This window comes from Pseudophryne corroboree, chromosome 5 (genome assembly GCF_028390025.1).
Source record: "Pseudophryne corroboree isolate aPseCor3 chromosome 5, aPseCor3.hap2, whole genome shotgun sequence".
Lineage (NCBI taxonomy): Eukaryota > Metazoa > Chordata > Amphibia > Anura > Myobatrachidae > Pseudophryne > Pseudophryne corroboree.
In genome coordinates, this window is record NC_086448.1 from 376,143,808 (window position 1) to 376,167,384 (window position 23,577).

Consider the following 23,577-nt stretch of genomic DNA (forward strand, 5'->3'; position numbering starts at 1 on the left):
GGTATTGAAATATGATCCATCTATATAATAGATGGTAGTAATAATATCTAATATCTTCATTCATAATTTAGAGACTGGGTGTGCTTCATATTGGACAGAAAATTGAAGAGCAAGTGCAATTTGAAAAGATCTATAAAAATTGTAAGTTTCCTGCAAATTGTTGTCACTTAAATGCAACATATTGTAATATATATTAATAATGTACTTACTACCAAATTAAATTTGTGCTTTCTATTTACTTGTCTCTTGCATTAAATTGCAGAAAACTTATGAGATTAGATTTTTAGGCACTAATTAGTTTGGATTGATCTTTTTCTATATTACAATTTACTGTATTTACAGCTTGGGCTGACAATGCAAATGCTTGTGCAAAGCAGTATGCTGGAACAGGTGCTTTGAAGACAGACTTCACAAGGCAAGTGGAAATATTGCTGCATGAGTGATATATGGAAGTAATAGCGGGATACTTGCCCAATAGTTGATGCAATAATGACAAGGGATGATCTAGACATTGTGGCAATTACAGAGTCATGGTACAATGAAAATCATGACTGGGACATAGCTATACCGGGATATACTTTATTTAGGAAGGACAGAATTGGAAAAATCGGAGGAGGGGTAGCAATGCATGTAAAAAATGCCATAAATACTACATTAATACAAAGTATTGAAGAAAAAACTGAGGCCCTTTGGGTGACCATAGAAACAGGGGAAAAGTTGATTATTCGTATTGGCGTGATATACAGGCCACCAGGTCAGGAAGAGGAACTTGACAAGAACCTATTGCAGGACATAACTAAAATGGCATTAAAAGGAGAGGTAATAATCATGGGAGACTTTAATCTTCCTGATGTAAACTGGGAGGTGTCTGTTGCTAGTTCCACTAGAAGTAGGAACATTTTAAATTCCCTTCAGGGAGCATCCCTCCACCAATTGGTGAGGGAGCCCACTCGGAAAGACGCAATATTAGACTTAATACTTACAAATGGAGACAGATTATCGGACGTAAAAGTGGGTGAAAACCTGGGATCCAGTGATCATCAAGCAGTATGGTTCAGCATTAAGACAGAGACTGACTCGTCCCATACAAAAACAAAGGTGTTGGATTTTAGGAAGGCTGATTTTGTAGGGATGGGAAAATGTGTAAGCGATTCTTTGGCAGAGTGGAGGAACTTGGAAACAGTGCAGGAGAGGTGGGAAACATTAAAATGTGCAATATTGAAGGCAACAGACCTTTGTATCAAAACTGTTAGGAAAAACACAAGGAAAAGGAAGCCAGTGTGGTTTGCAAAAGAAGTAGCAAATACTGTGAGAGCAAAAAATGATGGCGCTTAGGAAATATAAGCAGACACAAAATAATGAAGACAAAAAGATATATCTTGTTAGACAGAAGGAGACAAAGAAGGTAATCAGATGTGCAAAGGCACAAGCTGAGGAGAAAATGGCCCAGTCAGTGGGTAAAGGAGGCAAAACTTTTTTTAGGTATATAAGCGAAAGGAGAACAACAAAAGGCGGAGTTATAAAACTAAAGACGGACACTGGGAGTCTTGTTGAAGGAGACAATTTAATAGCAGATCATCTTAATGATTATTTCTCTATCGTCCTAAGTGGATGCTGGGGTTCCTGAAAGGACCATGGGGAATAGCGGCTCCGCAGGAGACAGGGCACAAAAAAGTAAAGCTTTTACCAGATCAGGTGGTGTGCACTGGCTCCTCCCCCTATGACCCTCCTCCAGACTCCAGTTAGATTTTGTGCCCGAACGAGAAGGGTGCAATCTAGGTGGCTCTCCTAAAGAGCTGCTTAGAGAAAGTTTAGCTTAGGTTTTTTACTTTACAGTGAGTCCTGCTGGCAACAGGATCACTGCAACGAGGGACTTAGGGGAGAAGTAGTGAACTCACCTGCGTGCAGAGTGGATTTGCTGCTTGGCTACTGGACACTAGCTCCAGAGGGACGATCACAGGTACAGCCTGGATGGTCACCGGAGCCGCGCCGCCGGCCCCCTTGCAGACGCTGAAGAGAGAAGAGGTCCAAAATCGGCGGCTGAAGACTCCTGAGTCTTCATAAAGGTAGCGCACAGCACTGCAGCTGTGCGCCATTTTCCTCTCAGCACACTTCACACAACAGTCACTGAGGGTGCAGAGCGCTGGGGGGGGCGCTCTGAGAGGCAAATAAAAACCTTATTAGAGGCAAAAAATACCTCACATATAGCCCACAGAGGCTATATGGAGATATTTAACCCCTGCCTAACTTCAAAAATAGCGGGAGACGAGCCCGCCGAAAAAGGGGCGGGGCCTATCTCCTCAGCACACAGCGCCATTTTCTCTCACAGAAAAGCTGGAGAGAAGGCTCCCAGGCTCTCCCCTGCACTGCACTACAGAAACAGGGTTAAAACAGAGAGGGGGGGCACTGATTTTGGCGATATTGTATATATATATAAAAGATGCTATAAGGGAGAAACACTTATATAAGGTTGTCCCTATAAAATTATAGCGTTTTTGGTGTGTGCTGGCAGACTCTCCCTCTGTCTCCCCAAAGGGCTAGTGGGTCCTGTCCTCTGTCAGAGCATTCCCGGTGTGTGTGCTGTGTGTCGGTACGTGTGTGTCGACATGTATGAGGACGATGTTGGTGAGGAGGCGGAGAAATTGCCTGTAATGGTGATGTCACTCTCTAGGGAGTCGACACCGGAATGGATGGCTTATTTAGAGAATTACGTGAGAATGTCAACACGCTGCAAGGTCGGTTGACGACATGAGACGGCCGACAATCTATTAGGACCGGTCCAGGCGTCTCAGAAACACCGTCAGGGGTTTTAAAAAACGCCCATTTACCTCAGTCGGTCGACACAGACACAGACACGGACACTGAATACAGTGTCGACGGTGAATAAACAAACGTATTTCTCATTAGGGCCACACGTTAAGGGCAATGAAGGAGGTGTTACGTGTTTCTGATACTACAAGTACCACAAGAAAGGGTATTATGTGGGAGTGAAAAAACTACCTGTAGTTTTTCCTGAATCAGATAAAATAAAATGAAGTGTGTGATGATGCGTAGGGTTACCCCGATAGCAAATATTGGCGTTATACCCTTTCCCGCCAGAAATTAGGGTACGTTGGGAAACACCCCTTAGGGTGATAAGGCGCTCACACGCTTATCAAGTGGCGTTACCGTCTCCAGATACGGCCGCCCTCAAGGAGCCAGCTGATAGGAAGCTGGAAAAATATCCTAAAAAGTATATACACACATACGGTGGTTATACTGCGACCAGCGATCGCCATCAGCCTGGAGATGCAGTGCTGGGTTGGCTTGGTCGGATTCCCTGACTGAAAATATTTTATTCATGTAGAGCATTTAATAGGATGCATTCTATATATATGTATGTGAGATGCACAGAGGGATATTTGCTCTCTGGCATCAAGATAAGTGCGTTGTCCATATCTCCCAGAAGATGTCAGGGACACGACAGTGGTCAGGTGATACAGATCCCATACGGCAGATGGAAGTATTGCTGTATAAAGGGAAGGAGTTATTTGGGGGTCGGTCCATCGGACCTGGGGACCACAGCAACAGCTGGGAAATCCAACCTTTTTTACCCCAAGTTACATCTCAGCTAAAAAAGACACCGTCTTTTCAGCCTCAATCTTTCCTTTCCCATGAGGGCATGCAGGCAAAAGGCCAGTCATATCTGCCCAGACATAGAGGTAAGGGAAGTAGACTGCAGCAGGCAGCCCCTTCCCAGGAAAAGAAGCCCTCCACCGCGTCTGCCAAGTCCTCAGCATGACGCTGGGGCCGTGCAAGCGGACTCAAGGTGGGGGGGTAGTCTCAAGAGTCTCAGGGCGCAGTGGGATCACTCGCAAGTTGACCCCTAGATCGTACGAGTATTATCCCAGGGGTAAAGATTGGAGAGTCGAGACATCTTCTCCTCGCAGGTTCCTGAAGTCTGCTTTACCAACGGCTCCCTCCGACAGGGAGGCAGCATTGGAAACAATTCACAAGCTGTATATCCAGCAGGTGATAATCAAAGTACCCCTCCTACGACAAGGAAAAGGGTATTATTTTTCCACACTATATTGTGGTACTGAAGCCAGACGGCTTGGTGACACATAGTCTAAATCTAAAATGTTTTGAACACTTACATAAAAGGTTCAAATCGAGATAAAGTCACTCAGAGCAGTGATAGCGAACCGGAAAAAAGGGGACTATATGGTGTCCCTGGACATCAAGGATTACCTCCATGTCCAAATTTTGTCCTTCTCATCAAGGGTACCTCTGGTTCGTGGTACAGAACTGTCAATATCAGTTTCAGACGATGCCGTTTGAATTATCCACGGCACCCCGGGCCTTTTTACCAAGGTAATGGCCGAAAAGATGTTTCTTCAAAGAAAAAAGGCATCTAAATTATCCCTTACTTGCACGACCTAAAAAGGGCAAGTTCCAGAGAACAGTTGGAGGTCGGAAGAGCACTATCTAAAGTAGTTCTTCGACGGCACGACTGGATTCTAAATATTCCAAGAATCGCAGCTGTTTTCCGACGATACGTCTGCTGTTCCTAGAGATGATTCTGGACACGGTTCAGAAAAAGGTTTTTCTTCCCGAGGAAAAAGCCAAGGAGTTATCCGACCTGTCAGGAACCTCCTAAAACCAGGAAAGGTGTCTGTACATCAATGCACAAGAGTCCTGGGAAAAATGGTGGCTTTTTACGAAGCAATTCCATTCGGCAGATTCCATGCAAGAATTTTCCAAAGGGATCTGTTGGACAAATGGTCAGGGTCGCATCCTCAGATGCACCTGCGAATAACCCTGTCGCCAAGGAAAAGGGTATATCTTCTGTGGTGGTTGCAAAAGGCTCATCTATTGGAGGGCCGCAGATTCGGCATACAGGATTTGATCCTGGTGACCACGGACGCCAGCCTGAGAGGTTGGGGAGCAGTCACACAAGGAAGAAACTTCCAGGGGGTATGGACGAACCTGGAAAAGTCTCTTCACATAAACATTCTGGTACTAAGAGCAATCTAAAATGCTCTAAGCCAGGCGGAACCACTCCTGCAAGGAAAACCGGTGTTGATTCAGTCGGACAACATCACGGCGGTCGCCCATGTAAACAGACAGGGCGGCACAAGAAGCAGGAGTGCAATGGCAGAAGCTGCCAAGATTCTTCGCTGGGCGGAGAATCACGTAATAGCACTGTCAGCAGTGTTCTTCCCGGGCGTGTACAACTGGGAAGCAGATTTCCTCAGCAGACACGATATTCACCCGGGAGAGGGGGGTCTTCATCCAGAAGTCTTCCACATGCTAATAAACTGTTGGGAAAGACCAATGGTAGACATGATGGCGTCTCGCCTCAACAAGAAACTGGACAAGTATTGCGCCAGGTCAAGAGATCCACAGGCAATAGCTGTGGACGCACTGGTAACACCTTGGGTGTACAAATCAGTATATGTGTTTCCTCCTCTGCCTCTCATACCAAAGGTATTGAAGATTATACGGTGAGGAGGAGTAAGAACAATACTAGTGGCTCCGGATTGGCCAAGAAGGACTTGGTACCCGGAACTTCAAGAGTTGGTCACGGACGACCCGTGCCCTCTACTTCTGAGAAGGGACCTGCTACAACAGGGTCCCTGTCTCTTTCAAGACTTACCGCGGCTGCGTTTGACGGCATGGCGGTTGAACGCCAGATCCTAAAAGGGAAAGGCATTCCAGAAGAAGTCATTCCTACCTTGATTAAGGCAAGGAAGGAAGTCACCGCGAAACATTATCACCGCATTTGGCGAAAATATGTCGCGTGGTGCGAGGATCGGAGTGTTCCGACGGAGGAATTTCAACTGGGTCGTTTCCTACATTTCCTACAATCAGGATTGTCTATGGGTCTCAAATTGAGATCTATTAAGGTTCAAATTTCGGCCCTGTCAATATTCTTCCAAAAAGAATTGGCCTCAGTTCCTGAGGTACAGACTTTTGTTAAAGGAGTACTGCATATACAGCCTCCTGTGGTGCCTCCGGTGGCACCGTGGGATCTAAATGTAGTTTTAGATTTCCTCAAATCCCATTGGTTTGAACCATTGAAAAAGGTGGATTTTAAATATCTCACATGGAAAGTGACTATGTTACTGGCCCTGGCTTCCGCCAGGAGAGTATCTGAATTGGCGGCTTTATCTTATAAAAGCCCTTATCTAATCTTCCATTCGGATAGGGCAGAACTGAGGACTCGTCCGCATTTTCTCCCTAAGGTGGTATCAGCGTTTCACCTGAACCAACCTATTGTGGTGCCTGCGGCCACTGGCGACTTGGAGGACTCCAAGTTGTTGGACGTTGTCAGAGCCTTAAAAATATACTATATGCACCCAACAAGTTGGGTGCCCCTGCTTCTAAGCAGACGATTGATCGTTGGATTTGTAACACAATTCAACTTGCTCATTCTGTGGCAGGCCTGCCACAGCCTAAATCTGTTAAGGCCCATTCCACAAGGAAGGTGGGCTCATCTTGGGCGGCTGCCCGAGGGGTCTCGGCATTACAATTCTGCCGAGCAGCTACGTGGTCGGGGGAAAACACGTTTGTAAAATTCTACAAATTTGATACCCTGGCAAAAGAGGACTTGGAATTCTCTCATTCGGTGCTGCAGAGTCATCCGCACTCTCCCGCCCGTTTGGGAGCTTTGGTATAATCCCCATGGTCCTTTCAGGAACCCCAGCATCCACTTAGGACGATAGAGAAAATAAGAATTTACTTACCGATAATTCTATTTCTCGGAGTCCGTAGTGGATGCTGGGCGCCCATCCCAAGTGCGGATTATCTGCAATACTGTACATAGTTATTGTTAACAAATTCGGGTTATATTGTTAAGGAGCCATCTTTAAGAGGCTCTTTCTGTTATCATACTGTTAACTGGGTTTAGATCACAAGTTGTACGGTGTGATTGGTGTGGCTGGTATGAGTCTTACCCGGGATTCAAATTGCCTCCCTTATTGTGTACGCTCGTCCGGGCACAGTACCTAACTGGAGTCTGGAGGAGGGTCATAGGGGGAGGAGCCAGTGCACACCACCTGATCTGGTAAAAGCTTTACTTTTTTGTGCCCTGTCTCCTGCGGAGCCGCTATTCCCCATGGTCCTTTCAGGAACCCCAGCATCCACTACGGACTCCGAGAAATAGAATTATCGGTAAGTAAATTCTTATTTTTTGCTCAGTATTTACTACTGAAAGAGAGGGGAAGGGGCCACAGTTAAGTTGCAGGGATATTCAGGAAAATGAAACAAGTACATTTACAGAGGAGAAGGTCCTAACAGAACTCTCAAAGCTGAAAGTGGACAAATCTATGGGGCCAGATGGGATACATCCAAGGATACTAAAAGAACTTAAAGAAGTGCTGGTATCACCATTGACAGAATTATTCAACCAGTCATTAGCTACAGGAGTAATTCCAGGGGACTGGAAAAGAGCAAACGTAGTCCCACTGCACAAAAGTGGAAGCAAGGAAGAGGCAAACAACTACAGACCAGTGAGTCTTACATCAGTAGTAGGGAAATTGATGGAAACACTCTTAAAAGAAAGAGTTGTAGATTATCTCAAATCCGGTAATTTACTGGATCCCAAACAGCATGGATTCACTGGGGGGAGATCATGTCAAACAAATCTTATTGACTTTTTTGATTGTGTGACTAAAGTGATGGATAAAGGTGGAGCCATGGATATAGCTTATCTAGACTTTAGTAAGGCTTTTGACACAGTTCCACATCGCAGACTGCTAAATAAACTTGAAAGTTTGGGATTGGATATTAGGATTATTGAATGGATAAGATCTTGGTTGAAGGATAGAAAACAGAGAGTTGTGGTAAATGGAGTGCATTCACAGGAGGGAAATGTTACCAGTGGAGTACTCCAGGGACCTTTACTTGGACCAGTGCTTTTTAATATCTTTATTGGTGACATTGCAAATGGCATTAAAGGGAAAGTATGCCTTTTTGCAGATGACACAAAGGTATGCAACAGGGTAGACACACCAGGTGGGGTAAAACAAATGATTGAGGATCTAGGTAGACTAGAGGAATGGTCAAGAGTCTGGCAATTACAGTTTAATGCCAAAAAATGCAAAATCATGCACTTGGGTCTCAAAAATCCTAAAGCTAAATACAGTATTAATGGCACTATACTGGAAACTACTGAGGAGGAAAGGGATCTAGGAGTCACTATTTCAGATGACTTAAAGGCAGGTAAGCAATGTAACAAGGCAATGAGGAAGGCTAGTCAGATGCTTGGCTGCATTGGGAGAGGAATAAGCAGCAGAAAGAAAGAAGTAATAATGCCACTGTATAGGTTATTGGTACGGCCTCATCTAGAATACTGTATTCAGTTCTGGAGGCCATATCTTCAAAAGGATATTAATACATTAGAAACTGTACAAAGGAGGGCAACTAAAATGGTGCATGGCCTACATCACAAAACATACCCTGAAAGACTAAGAAATCTCAATATGTATAGTTTGGAGCAGAGAAGGGAAAGGTTTTAACAAAGTCCAGGAGGGAAACATTCTCCAAATGAAGAGAAGCAATAGGACACGAGGACATGCACTGAGACTGGAGGGGGGGAGGTTCAGGGGAAATTTGCGGAAAAATTATTTCACAGAAAGGGTAGTGGACAAGTGGAATAGCCTCCCATCAGAGGTGGTAGAGGCTAAGACAGTAGAGCAATTTAAACATGCATGGGATAGACATAAGGATATCCTTACAAAGAAATAAGGATCAAATAAGGTTAGAGATAAAAATATAAAAAAAAAAGGGGCAGACTAGATGGGCCAAGTGGTTCTTATCTGCCGACAAATTCTATGTTTCTATGTTAATAGAGAACAGGTTTTTTTAATACACTTGACCACTGCAGAACTTTATGGATCTTCAAAGATAATAACAATATTGGGTTATTACCATACTGTTTAATTAGCAAGATACTGCTATTAATGTTGATTGTAGTATACCAAAGACAGACTAACAGAACACAGGATTCTTTGGTGGCTAGTGTGCACTGCTTATCACATTTTTAGATGCCTAGTAGATCATATAGATCCTATTCTCTCACAGGTACTGTACAGTACACAGACCGTTAACTGGTTGTGATCTCTTATTTGCACAGGAGATTACTATTCCTTAAGTAACCTGAGTGGGCTTACGTCACCACTCCTAAGGTATAGGTACCCCCCCTCACCGTCGGTAACCGCCTGTTGGTGAGGCTTAGCAATGCTTCATGGGCAGGTAACAAGTTGTCATCATATGGTTCCTAGACTGGAGCCTTCAACTACTTCTCCAAGGCTCCTATCCCCTGCACCTGGGACCACTTAGTTTTTCAACAAAACCTGGTTGGTACAAAAAAAAGATAAGAAAAGGTAGTCTTGGTTGGGGCACTAATCCACCACATATATAGGTAGAATACAGATTAAAATATCACTTTTAATGGTACAAGTTAAAAAATCATATATGAAATCTCACATGACACTTAAGATAGAGGACATGTATAATAAAATAAAAGTATCGTGCTCTCTTGTTTATAATTTCCAAGGACTGGTGTAATAAGCCAGAATGATGCTATCGGGACATCAGAGTACACGTGATATTCAGCCAATGTAGGAAAAGCATATAATGAATCAAAGCTGATATAAAATGTGTTAAAAGTAATTCCTTATTGGAAATAATTATTCACCAGCAAGTGAATCAAAGCTGACTGATATTATGATTAATAATTCCCAGTTTGGGAGTAAATGTCTATCCCTGGTGAAAACGAAGAGCAATTTTTACAACCGATGCAGATTCTGAATAGATTTAAATGGCAACCACCAATGTTGGATGATGTCTATTATAGGTCCTTACTGTATATAGCACACTGCAACAGTTCATAGTGATTTAAATGTGACAAGTCGTATAATACATTGTAGTCGTGTAATACATTGCTACCCCACAACTCAGCCCTGCTCCCTCTCTCCCTTCCCTGTCACCTCCCCACACCCCCATCCACATCACACTGACCTCCCTCCCTGCCCACCTTCCCCTCCTAGCTCAGGCACCCGCACCATTACCGCTCTCTCATCATCCCTGCCCTCAAAGTTAATCTCACCTCATCGCTACAGCAACCCTGATAATCTCATTCACATCTCTCCCACAAACTCATACCCCCTATCCTGTGCCCTCTGGAATGCCACTTGTCCCCACTCATGACCTTTTCATTTCCAACTCCCTGCACCTACTGGCCATTACTGAAACTTGGATTACTCCCTCTGACACTACTTCTCCTGCTGCTCTCTCTGCTGGGGGCCTCGCATTCACACACACACCCTGACCTGGGGGTCGCCATGGGGGTGGTGTTGGGGTCCTTTTACCTTCTAGTTACTCCTATCAACTTATACCACCAGAACCATCCCTTTCTCTACATTTGAGGTCCATACTATATGCCTCTTCCAATCAGTCCATCTTAGAGTAGCTGTCATTTACCGCCCCCCTGGCACTGCTTCCAAATTCATCGACAACTTTGCTTCCTCACTTCCTCTCTTCTGACATTCCCTCCATTATCCTAGGTGATTTCAACATCCCTATTGACATCCCCACACAATCCCCTGCCTCTAAACTCCTTAACCTCACCTCTTCACTTGGTCTCTCCCAGTGGACCTCCTCACCCTCCCATGTGAATGGGAGCTCACTGGATCTGGTCTTCACTCACCGCTGTGATATTTCTGATTTTTCCAACTCCCCATTTCCCCTCTCTGACCACCACTTGCTCTCCTTTAACCTATCTCTCTCGACTTCCCCCTCTCTACCTCCTAAGGCTACCCTCACTAAGCGTAACATTGAAGCTATTGACACCACATTCCTTTCCTCCTTGTTTGACTCGCTTCTCTCTCCTATTCTCTCTCTCATGCCCTGGACAAGCCATTTCCACATACAATGCCTCCCTTACTTCTGCTCTTGACTCTGTTACTCCACCAACCACTATTCACCCTCGCAAATTAACACCTCAACCCTGGCACACCAAATGCACCAGATATCTGCAAAAATGCTCACGTACTGCTGAGCGACACTGGAGGAAATCACGCTCTAAGGCAGACTTTCTCCATTTCAAACTTATGCTCTCATCCTTCAGTGCTGCCCTTTCTCTTGCTAAACAGTCATACTTCAAGAACCTCATCTCCTCCCAGTCTTCCAACCCCCGGCTCCTCTTTACCACTCTCAACTCACTCCTCTGCCCACCTCCACCTCGTCTCCCTTCCTCACTCTCTGCTCTTGACTTTGCCACTTACTTCACATCCAAAATTGAGTCCATACGTCAGGACATCACATCACACCAGACCATCAGTAACCAGCCTTCTCCCATCCCTTACCAACCCTCCCAATCTCTCGCACCAACTCTGACATCTTTCTCCCATGCATCTGGAGAGGAAGTCATGGCCCTCATTCGTTCCTGTCCCCTAACCACCTCCCCACTTGACCCTATCCCCTCCCACCTCCTCCGCTACCTCTCTCCTTCTGCTTGTTCCCATCTTTCCCACCTTCTCAATCTCTCCCTCTCATCAGGCACTGTCCCCTCTGCCTTCAAGCATGCACTCATCTCTCCTATTCTTAAAATACCTACCCTTGATCCAAACACACTCTCCAACTACCGACCCATCTCTCTCCTCCCTTTTGCCTCCAAACTCCTTGAGCGTATTGTCTACAACCGCCTTACTTCCTTTCTTTCCTCACACTCACTGCTTGACACATTCCAGTCTGGCTTCCGTCCTCTCCACTCCACTGAAACTGCCCTTACAAAAGTATGCAATGACCTCCATGCTGCAAAATCTAAGGGACACTACTCTCTACTTATTCTACTGGATCGCTCTGCTGCTTTTGACACTGTGGACCATCCTCTCCTACTGCAAATCCTTCACTCCATTGGTCTGCGTGACACTGCCCTTTCTTGGCTGTCCTCCTACCTTTCTGACCGTTCATTCTCTGTCTCCTCTTATGACTCTGCCTCCCCCTCACTTCCACTAACTGTAGGGGTACCCCAAGGTTCTGTCCTTGGTCCTCTACTCTTCTCTCTCTACACGTCCTCACTAGGTAAGCTCATTAGTTCTTTTGGTTTCCAATATCATCTCTATGCTGATGACACTCAAATCTATCTTTCCTCTCCAGACCTCTCCCCTGCTCTCCTCACTCGTATCTCCAACTGTCTCTCTGCTACATCTTCCTGGATGTCCCAGCGCTTTCTTAAACTTAACATGTCTAAGACCGAGCTGATCATCTTCCCTCCCTCCCGCATAACCTCACCTCCTACAATCTCATTATCTATTGATGGCACTACTATCTCCTCTAGACCCCAAGTGCGCTGTCTTGGAGTAATCCTTGACTCCTCCCTCTCCTTCAAACCACACATTCAGCACCTCTCACAAACCTGCCGTTTTCATCGAAAAAATATTTCCAGGATCAGACCCTTTCTGACCCAGGATGCTACTAAGACTCTTATCCACTCACTGGTCATCTCCAGACTGGACTACTGTAATCTCCTCCTAACTGGCATTCCTGACAAATACCTCTCTCCACTCCAATCTATACTCAATGCTGCTGCCCGGCTCATCTTCCTCACCAAACGCACTACGTCCACCTCTTCTCTCTTACTCCCCTTCCCTTCCAGAATCCATTTCAAGCTTCTCACACTCGCTTACAAAGCCCTCACCCACTCCTCTCCCATCTACATCTCTGACCTTTATCTCCCTTTACACTCCCACCCATCCTCTTCGCTCTGCTAATGCACGTCGACTCTCCTGCCTACGGATTACTTCCTCCCACTCCTACCTCCAAGATTTTTCACATGCTGCACCACTTCTCTGGAATTCCCTACCTCTCCCCCTCAGACTCTCTACAAAACTTCAAACGGGCTCTCAAGACCCACATTCTTCACCAAACCCAGCCAAATCTCATCCTAAACCTCTGTTCCACGCTCTCTATGTACCCCATCTGTCTCACCCCTGTCTGTCTACCCTCCCCTTTAGAATGTAAGCTCTCACGAGCAGAGCTCTCTTCCCTCATGTGCTTATCCTTTTCTTACTTTAATAATATTCAACTGCACCAAATCCAGCAGTCTTCTGCCACCTGATACTTATTCCAGTGTCATCTGCTGATGTAGCTATGTTTATTTACCCTGTACTTGTCCTATATTGTCAACTGAAAGTTGCTGTTTTCCTGCTTGATTATTTGTTTATGTACTCTGTAATTGGGCGCTGTGGAACCCTTGTGGCGCCATATAAATAAAGGAGAATAATAATAATAAATACAAGGTCATAATTTAATGTGCGAGCACAGGTAAATATTCACACCTATAACGCCTATAATTGCCAGAGATCAGTCTGCAGTTATTAAATATGACCAGTCATGTAGTCCGCTTTATTTATTAACAGTTTCTTATATAGTGCAGCATATTCCGTTGAACTTTACAACTGGAGCAACAGTAATAGAACAAAGCTGGAAAATAACAGACATAGAGGTAGGAAGATCCTGCTTGCAAGCTTACAACCCTTAGGACAATAATTTAATGTGTGCGCACAGGTAAATGCTGACACCTATAATGGACAGAATTCACATTGATCGGTATAATATATAGACAAGAGATAGCTACCATTTGATAACTTGAATGCGAATGGCTGCTGCATATCATGTGCAAAGCATTAGATGACATGTGAGCGGATTCATTGTTCTGATCTTAGGGTGAGGAAGGCAAAGGTCAGGGGGCATGTGCTGTTAAGGGATTCTTATCCTGCGTTTCTGACTAATATAGTCTATCTCTCTTATGGATAGATCTTTCTGACAGGCATTGCAAGGCTTAATGTGAGAAATACCAGGTAGGTGCTCTATCCAAATGATGCAACCAAGAAATAATTAAAAAAACTTTTTATTACACACAAAAAAATAATAAAAACAATATAAACGGTAATATAGACCAAAACATATACTAATAGATGTTAACCTAAGGTATATGATATCTCTGGTATATATAATATACACAATGAATATGAACAAAGGTATCACTGATAAAATCAGTTAAAAAGGAAAACGCTGATCTTTCTACATAGGAGACTCTCAAAAGGTTTTGTTAGTCCCTAGTACTAAATTATCAGCCCACAGTGTGAGTAAGAATAAATCCTCCAGCTGATATGGTTCATACAAGTATGTGTGCTGAACCAGAATGGACTTTATAGGTAATTGTCCATCCGCTTAGTTCCGTTGTAACAACAAAGTGAGTTTACATATGTATTGATTTGATGGTAGTTAGTACTCACTGCACCAGTGTTAGTAGTCCTTGCGACACAAAGTTGATACTGCAGACCCGCTCCGTATCACCCTCTGCACGGGTGAAGAGGCTGTGGGCGGCGCGGTCTGTTATGAGCTGTTCCCCGTCGTGCGGTGCAATGTGGATGTGCAAAGCCGCTGTCTCGTACTCCCAGCACGGGTAAGGTTTGTATCAGCAGCACAGTGTCTGGACTTAGCCGGAATGGGGAGGAACAGATGATGCAGTCTCTCCACTATGTTAATTTCAAATTTACCGGCAATTGGTGAACCATCAGCTATTGTAGGTAATAGCTTCTTCTGTGCCTCTTGAAAAAGCCGCCCGGTGTGCGGAGAAACACGTTGAGGGCACAGAGAGAAGAGGGATCGCTGATACCTGTAGTGCCCACAGAAGCTGATGGTTCACCAATTGCCGGTAAATTTGAAATTAACATCTCAAAGTACTGAGCAAATACATTTGGTACCTCACTTTCACATGTTACGTTCCATAATTTTGGCCATGGAGCCAGGGGATTATATGGTATCCCCGGATATACAGAATGCTTACCTAAAAGTTCCTATAGCACTGTCCCATCAGTGCTATCTCAGGTTCGCTATTCTCCAACAGCATTTTCAGTTCCAGGCCCTACCTTTTGGGTTAGCCAGAGCTCCCCAGGTATTTACCAAGATTATGGTGGAAATGGCATCTTATCTCCGCCAGCAGGCGATAAGAATTATTCCATACCTCGATGATCTTTTAATCCGGGCACAGACGCAGGATTTGCTCGTATGTCATCTGCAACAGACAGTAACGTGTCTTCAGAACAATGGGTGGCTCATAAACTGGGCAGAATCGTCTCTGGTTCCGTCACAACGGATGACTCACTTGGGGGCTGTACTGGATTCAGGTCTTCATAGAGTAAGTTTACCTCTGAACAAGATATCCAAGGTCCAGTCAAGGATTCGGGACTTATTACACAGTCAAAAGGTATCCATTCACGCAACAATGCGAGTGATGGGTTTGATGGTGTCAACATTCGACATGGTGGAGTATGCACAATTCCACTCAAGGCCTCTGTAGCGTCTGATTCTTGCCAAATGGAATGGGTTGCATCAGACGATAAAAACACAGACTATGTCTCTTACGATAGAAGTAAGAAGGTCATTAGCTTGGTGGCTACAGACATCCCATCTGGACAAGGGGAGACCCCTTTTGGATATCAGATTGGGAAATTCTGACGACAGACGCCAGTCTCCAGGGCTGGGGAGCAGTGTCAGGAAGGTTGTATTTTCAGGGGCAATGGACCAGGGAAGAAAGTTGCCTGCTAATAAACATAGTGGAACTTAGGGCCATATAACTCACAGCCGAAAAGCGATGAAGGAGGTAAGTCACATACTAAAGTGGGCAGACCTCCATCATCCAGCCTTGTCCGCAGTGTTCGTTCCGGGAGTTCTAAAGTGGGAAGCGGACTTTCTCAGTCAACACGCCGTTCAGGCAAGCGAATGGTCTCTACACCCGGAGGTCTTCCAGACTCTAGTAGACACGTTGGGGTTGCCAGAAATAGATCTCATGGCATCCCGTCTGAACAGCAAAGTTCTTGCATACAGGTCAAGAACAAAGGATCCCAGAGCGATCTTTGTGGATGCCCTGTCTGTGAAATGGGACTTTCATCTGGCTTATATGTTTCCTCCAATCACCCTATTACCAAGGGTGGTGAGAAAGATACAGCAAGGGAGAGGTGCCGTGACACTAATAGCTCCAGCTTGGCCCAGAAGACATTGGTACACAGATCTGCAGAGGATGTCGATGGATATTCCACTTCTGCTCCCTCAACGTCTAGATCTACTGATGCAGGGTCCTTGTTATCACAGACTTCTGGATCGACTGTCTTTGACGGCGTGGCTCTTGAAACCTCTATCCTGAAGGCAAGAGTATTCTCACAACAGCTAATTCAAACTATGCTCAGAGCAAGGAAACCTTCCTCAGCTCGCATTTATCACCGAATATGGCAAATCTATATTCATTGGTGCAGTGAACGGAAAATGGACTCTAAGGCTTTGTTTCCAGGGTCTTAGAATTCCTTCAGGCAGGAATGGATAAAGTTTTGAAGGTGGCTTCCTTAAGAGTGCAAGTGTCAGCATTGACTATATGGTTCCAAAAGAAAATTGCCAAATTACAGGATGTGCATACTTTTTTCCAGGGAATGCTGCACATTCAACCTCCTTTTGTTCCTCCTACAGTGCCTTGGGACTTAAGTCTAGTCCTGAAAGCTCCGTTTGAACCACTTAATAAAGTGGATCTTAAATGGTTGACAGCTAAAGTTCTCTTTCTACTGGCTATGGCGTCAGCTAGAAGAGTATCGGATTTAGGGGAATTATGTCGTTCCCCATTTCTGATTTATTTATTTTTTTATCCAGATAAAGTAGTTCTCAGAACTAGATCTGGGTATCTTCCGAAGGTGATGTCTAAATTCCACCTTACTGAAGAAATTGTAGTCTCTCCTTTCCAGGTACTGGGCCTTTCTGTGGAAGATTCATCGCTGGACTTGTCCGTGCATTTAGGATCTACGTGGATCATACCAGTGCCATCAGAAAGACAGATTCTCTCTTCGTCCTCTACGGATTTCACAAGAGAGGATGGCCTGCTACTAAGCAGACACTGGCAAGATGGCTTCAGATGACTATTTCAGAAGCATATTCTCACGCTGATCTCCCTGTTCCGGCTAATATCTCTGCTCACTCTACTCGTGCTTCAGCAGAACAGATATGTAAGGCAGCCACATGGTCTTCCATTAACACATTCATTAGACATTATGCCTTGGATACCTTTGCCTCTCATGACGCTAAATTCGAGCGAAGGATTCTTCTGTCCAATCAGGAGCGTCCCCACCACTAAATTGCTTTGGGAAATCCCATTGTTATCCTGTGGATAACTTGAGGACCCTGAATTATGGAGAAAAGAGAATGGGGTTGTACTAATAAGGTGCACAAAAGAGAATTGTAAATTAAAATATAACTTTTATTATCACATTAAATGCCGTAAATCGGTCAGCATGGCAAAATATATGGTTAAAATGACAGAGTTTAGAAAGATCAAGTGCTCTAAGATAGAAAAGTGATAAGATTTAAAATGTATCCACTCCGATGAATGCAAAAACTACCAATGCAAAATTAATTGAAATACTAGTCCATTAACAAATGAATCTGTTATGTGTATACATAAGTAGATCAATTATATACTACTTAGTAAAACCACAGTTAGTGGCTACTACAAACTTTCAGCTCCCAGTGTCCTCTATAATATAGGTGTTGTTGCAAATTCTTTATCTGAGTCAAATACTCTACCATCAACAACCTACATGTGTCAAAAGAAACATTTGTTATATGGAGTTTTGAAATAAACAAAATGATGATGATACAAAATTATGTGTCCTGAATTAACTATCCACTTTCGCCTGGGTATTCACTCCCAGTGTCTACACAGCTATGTCAACAGCCACGTAGAATCACCTGAAACATGTTAATCGATGAGTGATAATTTATTAAGCATGTATCATGAAATATATAAGAACCAACTTTGTTGGAAAATATCTTTATTACAAATGTGTCACTTTATTTAAAAAATACTGTATTCACAGCAATTGCTGCCACTGCACCACCTTTTCAGAGATAGATTATGTCTGGATGGGGTTGATTAAGCCTGTGAACTGATGTTCAATGTGCAAGCCAGGATTGGCACTTTCATTCGTGTCTATCAATGGGATAATCTCTATTCCCTATCACGGATTGTTAGTGATTCTAGAACAATATCTATTGTGCCTAGCATTGAGAGTGTAGTAGAATCGCATATCACACTTGCTGCATATAACGGCAGTGTATTCACTAGAATTCACTAATAACCTCCGGTCAATTAATGACCTACGTTCTTAGGGATGGATAAAACTATCGATAGAGGGAATAGTTGGTATGAAATAGGCTTATTATGCAACTCTATTAGACGCCATAATTTTACCATCAAATTAAATACCCTCAGTGTGACAGCCTCCCGTGAACACAGATTGGTAAATGGATGGAACAGAGGGCCCCTCGGGCTCTTATAACAGCATGTGTTGATGTGATCTTGATCTAATTGTCAAGTATTCCATCAATTGATGGTATGATCTCACTTGCTGTCATGCATACATGAATTGTTGAGTGATTCTAAAGGTATTACATAGCTTATGAAATATAGAATTGGTAGCACACATTCAATTAGCATTTGTGTGTTTATTAAAAAATCTAAGGCTGTGAGACACAGAGGTAAGTATGCTATAACGGCATATATTCAATCAATATACATCAATTCGGGCATTCCCGTGTTTGCCGTGTAGCAAGATGTCAAATTTCTATACATATGCTAGAGAGGAAGTAATTCAGACACTGGAGACTGTGAGGGTGACACTGCTGCAACGGCACCTAGTGAATCAGCATTTGTCCGATTAACAGGTAGTCCCGTTTGCCGTGCAGCAGCCCAACCCCCATGCTCATTGAGAGAGATAAAGCTGTGAAACACAGAGGTATGTATGCTGCCACGGTATATATTTAATCAGCATGCATCTATTCGGGCATTCCCGTACTTGCCGTGTAGCAAGGTATCAACCTTCTGTGCATATGCTAAAGAAGAAATAGTTCAGACACTGGAGACTATGAGGGTGAACATGCTGCAGCGGCACCTAGTGAATCGGCATTTGTCCGATTAACGGGCACTCCCGTTTGCCGTGCAGCAGTCCAACCCCCGTGAGCATAACAGATAAGGTAGTTAATGCAAAGGCATCAGAGCGGGGAAGGATGCCGATGCGCGCATTTCGCGTATAGCTTTGTCGAGGCTTAACCCGACTGTGACTCCTGACAAGATATTTATTCATTCTCATACAATGAACCAATCACATGTGGTTCTATGATCACATGGCCATCTTGTCCAATGCTAGCCCATAACTCCCAGGTGGTATTCCGGACCGTGTTAGACTATCCTTAATTGCATTATACTATACGGCCGTGTTAGGCATTAATGACCTCAAAGCGTGTGTTCTATGATTACTTCAGTGTGTTGTCATTTCATATCCTTTTCACGTGGTGTCTTACCTGTACATAAAATCTACTATTTCTTTGATATCTTCCCGGTATTTATAAGGCAGCCTAAAATCTAATTTTTAATTGTTAATATTTAGATTCCTTATGGGGATTAAACATTCCTCATTTCATCATTAATGTCCAGATCCAATTGTCTGGATAAAATATAGCGGAATGTCCCTATTTATTGATTGTCTGAACCGTGTAAACTCCTATACCTCGGCGGACCTTGTTCGAATTAAGGTAATCAGATTTAATTGTAGATGGCTATGGCATAGACTTACTATACCTCAAATCCCTTCTACATATCCCTGGTCACTAAAAATACTCAGCGGATTGCTGGTCACTATTGAATTGGACTTTATATATTTGCGGGTCCAAAATATTGATCCTCCTATGCCACATCTGCTTGTGATTTACAATAATAAAAATATATAAATAAGGCTTTTTTGCTGGTGAATTGGACATGAATGATATGCTATGTACCGACTCTGCATATGTGAATACCAAATCCTGTGAAAGCATAATGTGATAATAAAGTGAAAGGCAGACCAGCTGCTGATAATGTGAATACAATATTAGTTTATCCATAAGGGGTATGAAAAGTGCATTTGGTGATCCACCACATAAGTTGATTTAATTTTATACCTATTAATATAGGAATGTAGTATAGAAAATACCTACACAAAAAAAAGTGCTGCAAGTCGTGTGAAATAAAATAAATTAAAACTACAAAACAAAAAGTACAAAAACAAGTGAAAGTGCTAAAGTGTGTGACAGAGTAATAAAAAGAATTTAGGAATATTGGGACTGGCGCTTCAATGATATGAATAAAGCCAACATATATATTTGTAATAATAATAACAGATCATAAGCACTCAATTACTGTCCATGAAAGCCTACATCGGACAGATTTATGGCAATTTATGTAACTGCAAACAGACAAACAAAAAATTATGTACTGAGAATTCGACCGGCTACATTCCTTGTGATACCGGGGTGAGTGAGAGGGATATGTAGTATTGTTATCCTGATTGATCCTAATAGTATTCTATGGGACTAATATAATTCCTATGAATGGAATAGTGCCCTAGTATGAGTCTAGTCCTAGTATTCATAAAGGGAGGTAATAAGAGAAAAACACATTGGAGTAGTTCACCTGTTGCTAAATTGTTTGAGGTCCCTAAGGTGTACAACTCTTGGGACCCATACCTTCTATCTGATTAAGACAGCGATATAGATGTCAAGTATTGATACTAGGGTTATTAGAGTCCCTGACAGTATAAGCAGCCTTGACCATTATGTTCTGTCCATTTGAACGGAGGTATCTAAGTAAGTTAACATAAAAATGGACTGTAACTATTGGTTTCATTAAGGCCTCTTGGATGCATTGTATTCATAAGAAATATCATCCTGGTCTCCGTTTTAAGTAGTTCCTGATCAGGATCTCCTCCACGTATCCCTAGTTTGATGTGCTTCATCCCAAAAGCTCTGAGTCCACTGGGATCTGAATTGTGGAATTGATGAAAATGTCTAGTTACAGATGAGATGACTCTGAAATTCGCAAGGTCCCTGTCAGCATTACGTATATTGCCGGCATGTTCTAATATTCTTACTTTGAGGGGTCTTGTTGTTTTCCCAATGTATGCTTTATTACAGGGACATTCTAGATGGTAGATAGTACCTACTGTGGTGCACGTGATTAGGCCTGATATGGTCCATTTCTTATTGAATTTGTCCAAATGAATTTCTTAGGGACCATATATTTGCAGGCTTTGCAGCGTCCACATTTTGTGGATCCAATTGTTGTTAACTTGGAATCTGCCTTTGACATGTGACTGTGAACCAACTTGTCCCGTACATTGGGGGACCTCCTCCAGCTACATTTGACCTTGTCTGGTAAGATTTTATTCAGGTCACTATCTGTTTTCAAGACATGCCAATGTCTTTGTAAAATAGAATCTATATTACGCCATTGGGCGTTAAAGGTTCCAATAAAACGAATGGAATCTTCGTTCTGGGATCTCAATTTGGGTCTAAGGAGGGATTCCCTCGAGTGTAGTTCTGTTTCTCTGATGGCTCATTTGATACTCCTCCCACTGTATCCTCTTTCTCTGAATCTCCTGCTTTGATCCTGTCTTCTAATCCCAAAGGTTTCTTCATCGGAACAATTTCTCTTAATTCGCAAGAATTCACCTTTTGGAATGGCATGAATGGTTGAAGGGAAATGTGTGCTCTTAGCATGAAGAATGTTGTTCGTGGCAGTTTTCTTCCTAAAGTTATCTGCAAGAATGTTGCCTTCTTCATCAAGTCTTATGGTCTAGCAGGCCAACTTCGGGATCTCAAACAATTTATTTCCATCTTAAATAGCAATAACCTGAATCTCAAGTTGACCTGTGAAATGAGTCAGGTACAGATTAATTTTCTTGACCTAACCATAAGACTTGATGAAGAAGGCAACATTCTTACAGATAACTTTAGGAAGAAAACTGCCACGAACAACATTCTTCATGCTAAGAGCGCCCATTTTCCTTCAACCATTCATGCCATTCCAAAAGGTGAATTCTTGCGAATTAAGAGAAATTGTTCCGATGAAGAAACCTTTGGGATTAGAAGACAGGAACAAAGCAGGAGATTCAGAGAAAGAGGATACAGTGGGAGGAGTATCAAACGAGCCATCAGAGAAACAGAACTACACTCGAGGGAATCCCTTCTTAGACCCAAATTGAGATCCCAGAACGAAGATTCCATTCGTTTAATTGGAACCTTTTAACGCCCAATGGCGTAATATAGATTCTGTTTTACAAAGACATTGGCATGTCTTGAAAACAGATAGTGACCTGAATAAAATCTTACCAGACAAGGTCAAATGTAGCTGGAGGAGGTCCCCCAATGTACGGGACAAGTTGGTTCACAGTCACATGTCAAAGGCAGATTCCAAGTTAACAACAATTGGATCCACAAAATGTGGACGCTGCAAAGCCTGCAAATATATGGTCCCTAAGAAATTCTATTTGGACACATTTAATAAGAAATGGACCATATCAGGCCTAATCACGTGCACCACAGTAGGTACTATCTACCATCTAGAATGTCCCTGTAATAAAGCATACATTGGGAAAACAACAAGACCCCTCAAAGTAAGAATATTAGAACATGCCGGCAATATACGTAATGCTGACAGGGACCTTGCGAATTTCAGAGTCATCTCATCTGTAGCTAGACATTTTCATCAATTCCACAATTCAGATCCCAGTGGACTCAGAGCTTTTGGGATGAAGCACATCAAACTAGGGATACGTGGAGGAGATCCTGATCAGGAACTACTTAAAATGGAGACCAGGATGATATTTCTTATGAATACAATGCATCCAAGAGGCCTTAATGAAACCAATAGTTACAGTCCATTTTTATGTTAACTTACTTAGATACCTCCGTTCAAATGGACAGAACATAATGGTCAAGGCTGCTTATACTGTCAGGGACTCTAATAACCCTAGTATCAATACTTGACATCTATATCGCTGTCTTAATCAGATAGAAGGTATGGGTCCCAAGAGTTGTACACCTTAGGGACCTCAAACAATTTAGCAACAGGTGAACTACTCCAATGTGTTTTTCTCTTATTACCTCCCTTTATGAATACTAGGACTAGACTCATACTAGGGCACTATTCCATTCATAGGAATTATATTAGTCCCATAGAATACTATTAGGATCAATCAGGATAACAATACTACATATCCCTCTCACTCACCCCGGTATCACAAGGAATGTAGCCGGTCGAATTCTCAGTACATAATTTTTTGTTTGTCTGTTTGCAGTTACATAAATTGCCATAAATCTGCCCGATGTAGGCTTTCATGGACAGTAATTGAGTGCTTATGATCTGTTATTATTATTACAAATATATATGTTGGCTTTATTCATATCATTGAAGCGCCAGTCCCAATATTCCTAAATTCTTTTTATTACTCTGTCACACACTTTAGCACTTTCACTTGTTTTTGTACTTTTTGTTTTGTAGTTTTAATTTATTTTATTTCACACGACTTGCAGCACTTTTTTTTTGTGTAGGTATTTTCTATACTACATTCCTATATTAATAGGTATAAAATTAAATCAACTTATGTGGTGGATCACCAAATGCACTTTTCATACCCCTTATGGATAAACGAATATTGTATTCACATTATC

At 42.9% G+C, this 23,577-nt stretch overlaps 1 protein-coding gene across 1 annotated transcript in view; it reads left to right on the top strand.

The window, feature by feature from the left end:
- The window catches only part of SACM1L (SAC1 like phosphatidylinositide phosphatase), a 424,002-nt gene that overhangs the window by 310,813 nt on the left and 89,612 nt on the right, over positions 1-23,577 (top strand). Inside the window, exons 15-16 of the mRNA XM_063922680.1 lie at positions 72-141; positions 343-415. Of these exons, the coding sequence (XP_063778750.1) occupies positions 72-141; positions 343-415 (143 nt within the window). The remainder of the gene's footprint in view (positions 1-71; positions 142-342; positions 416-23,577) is intronic.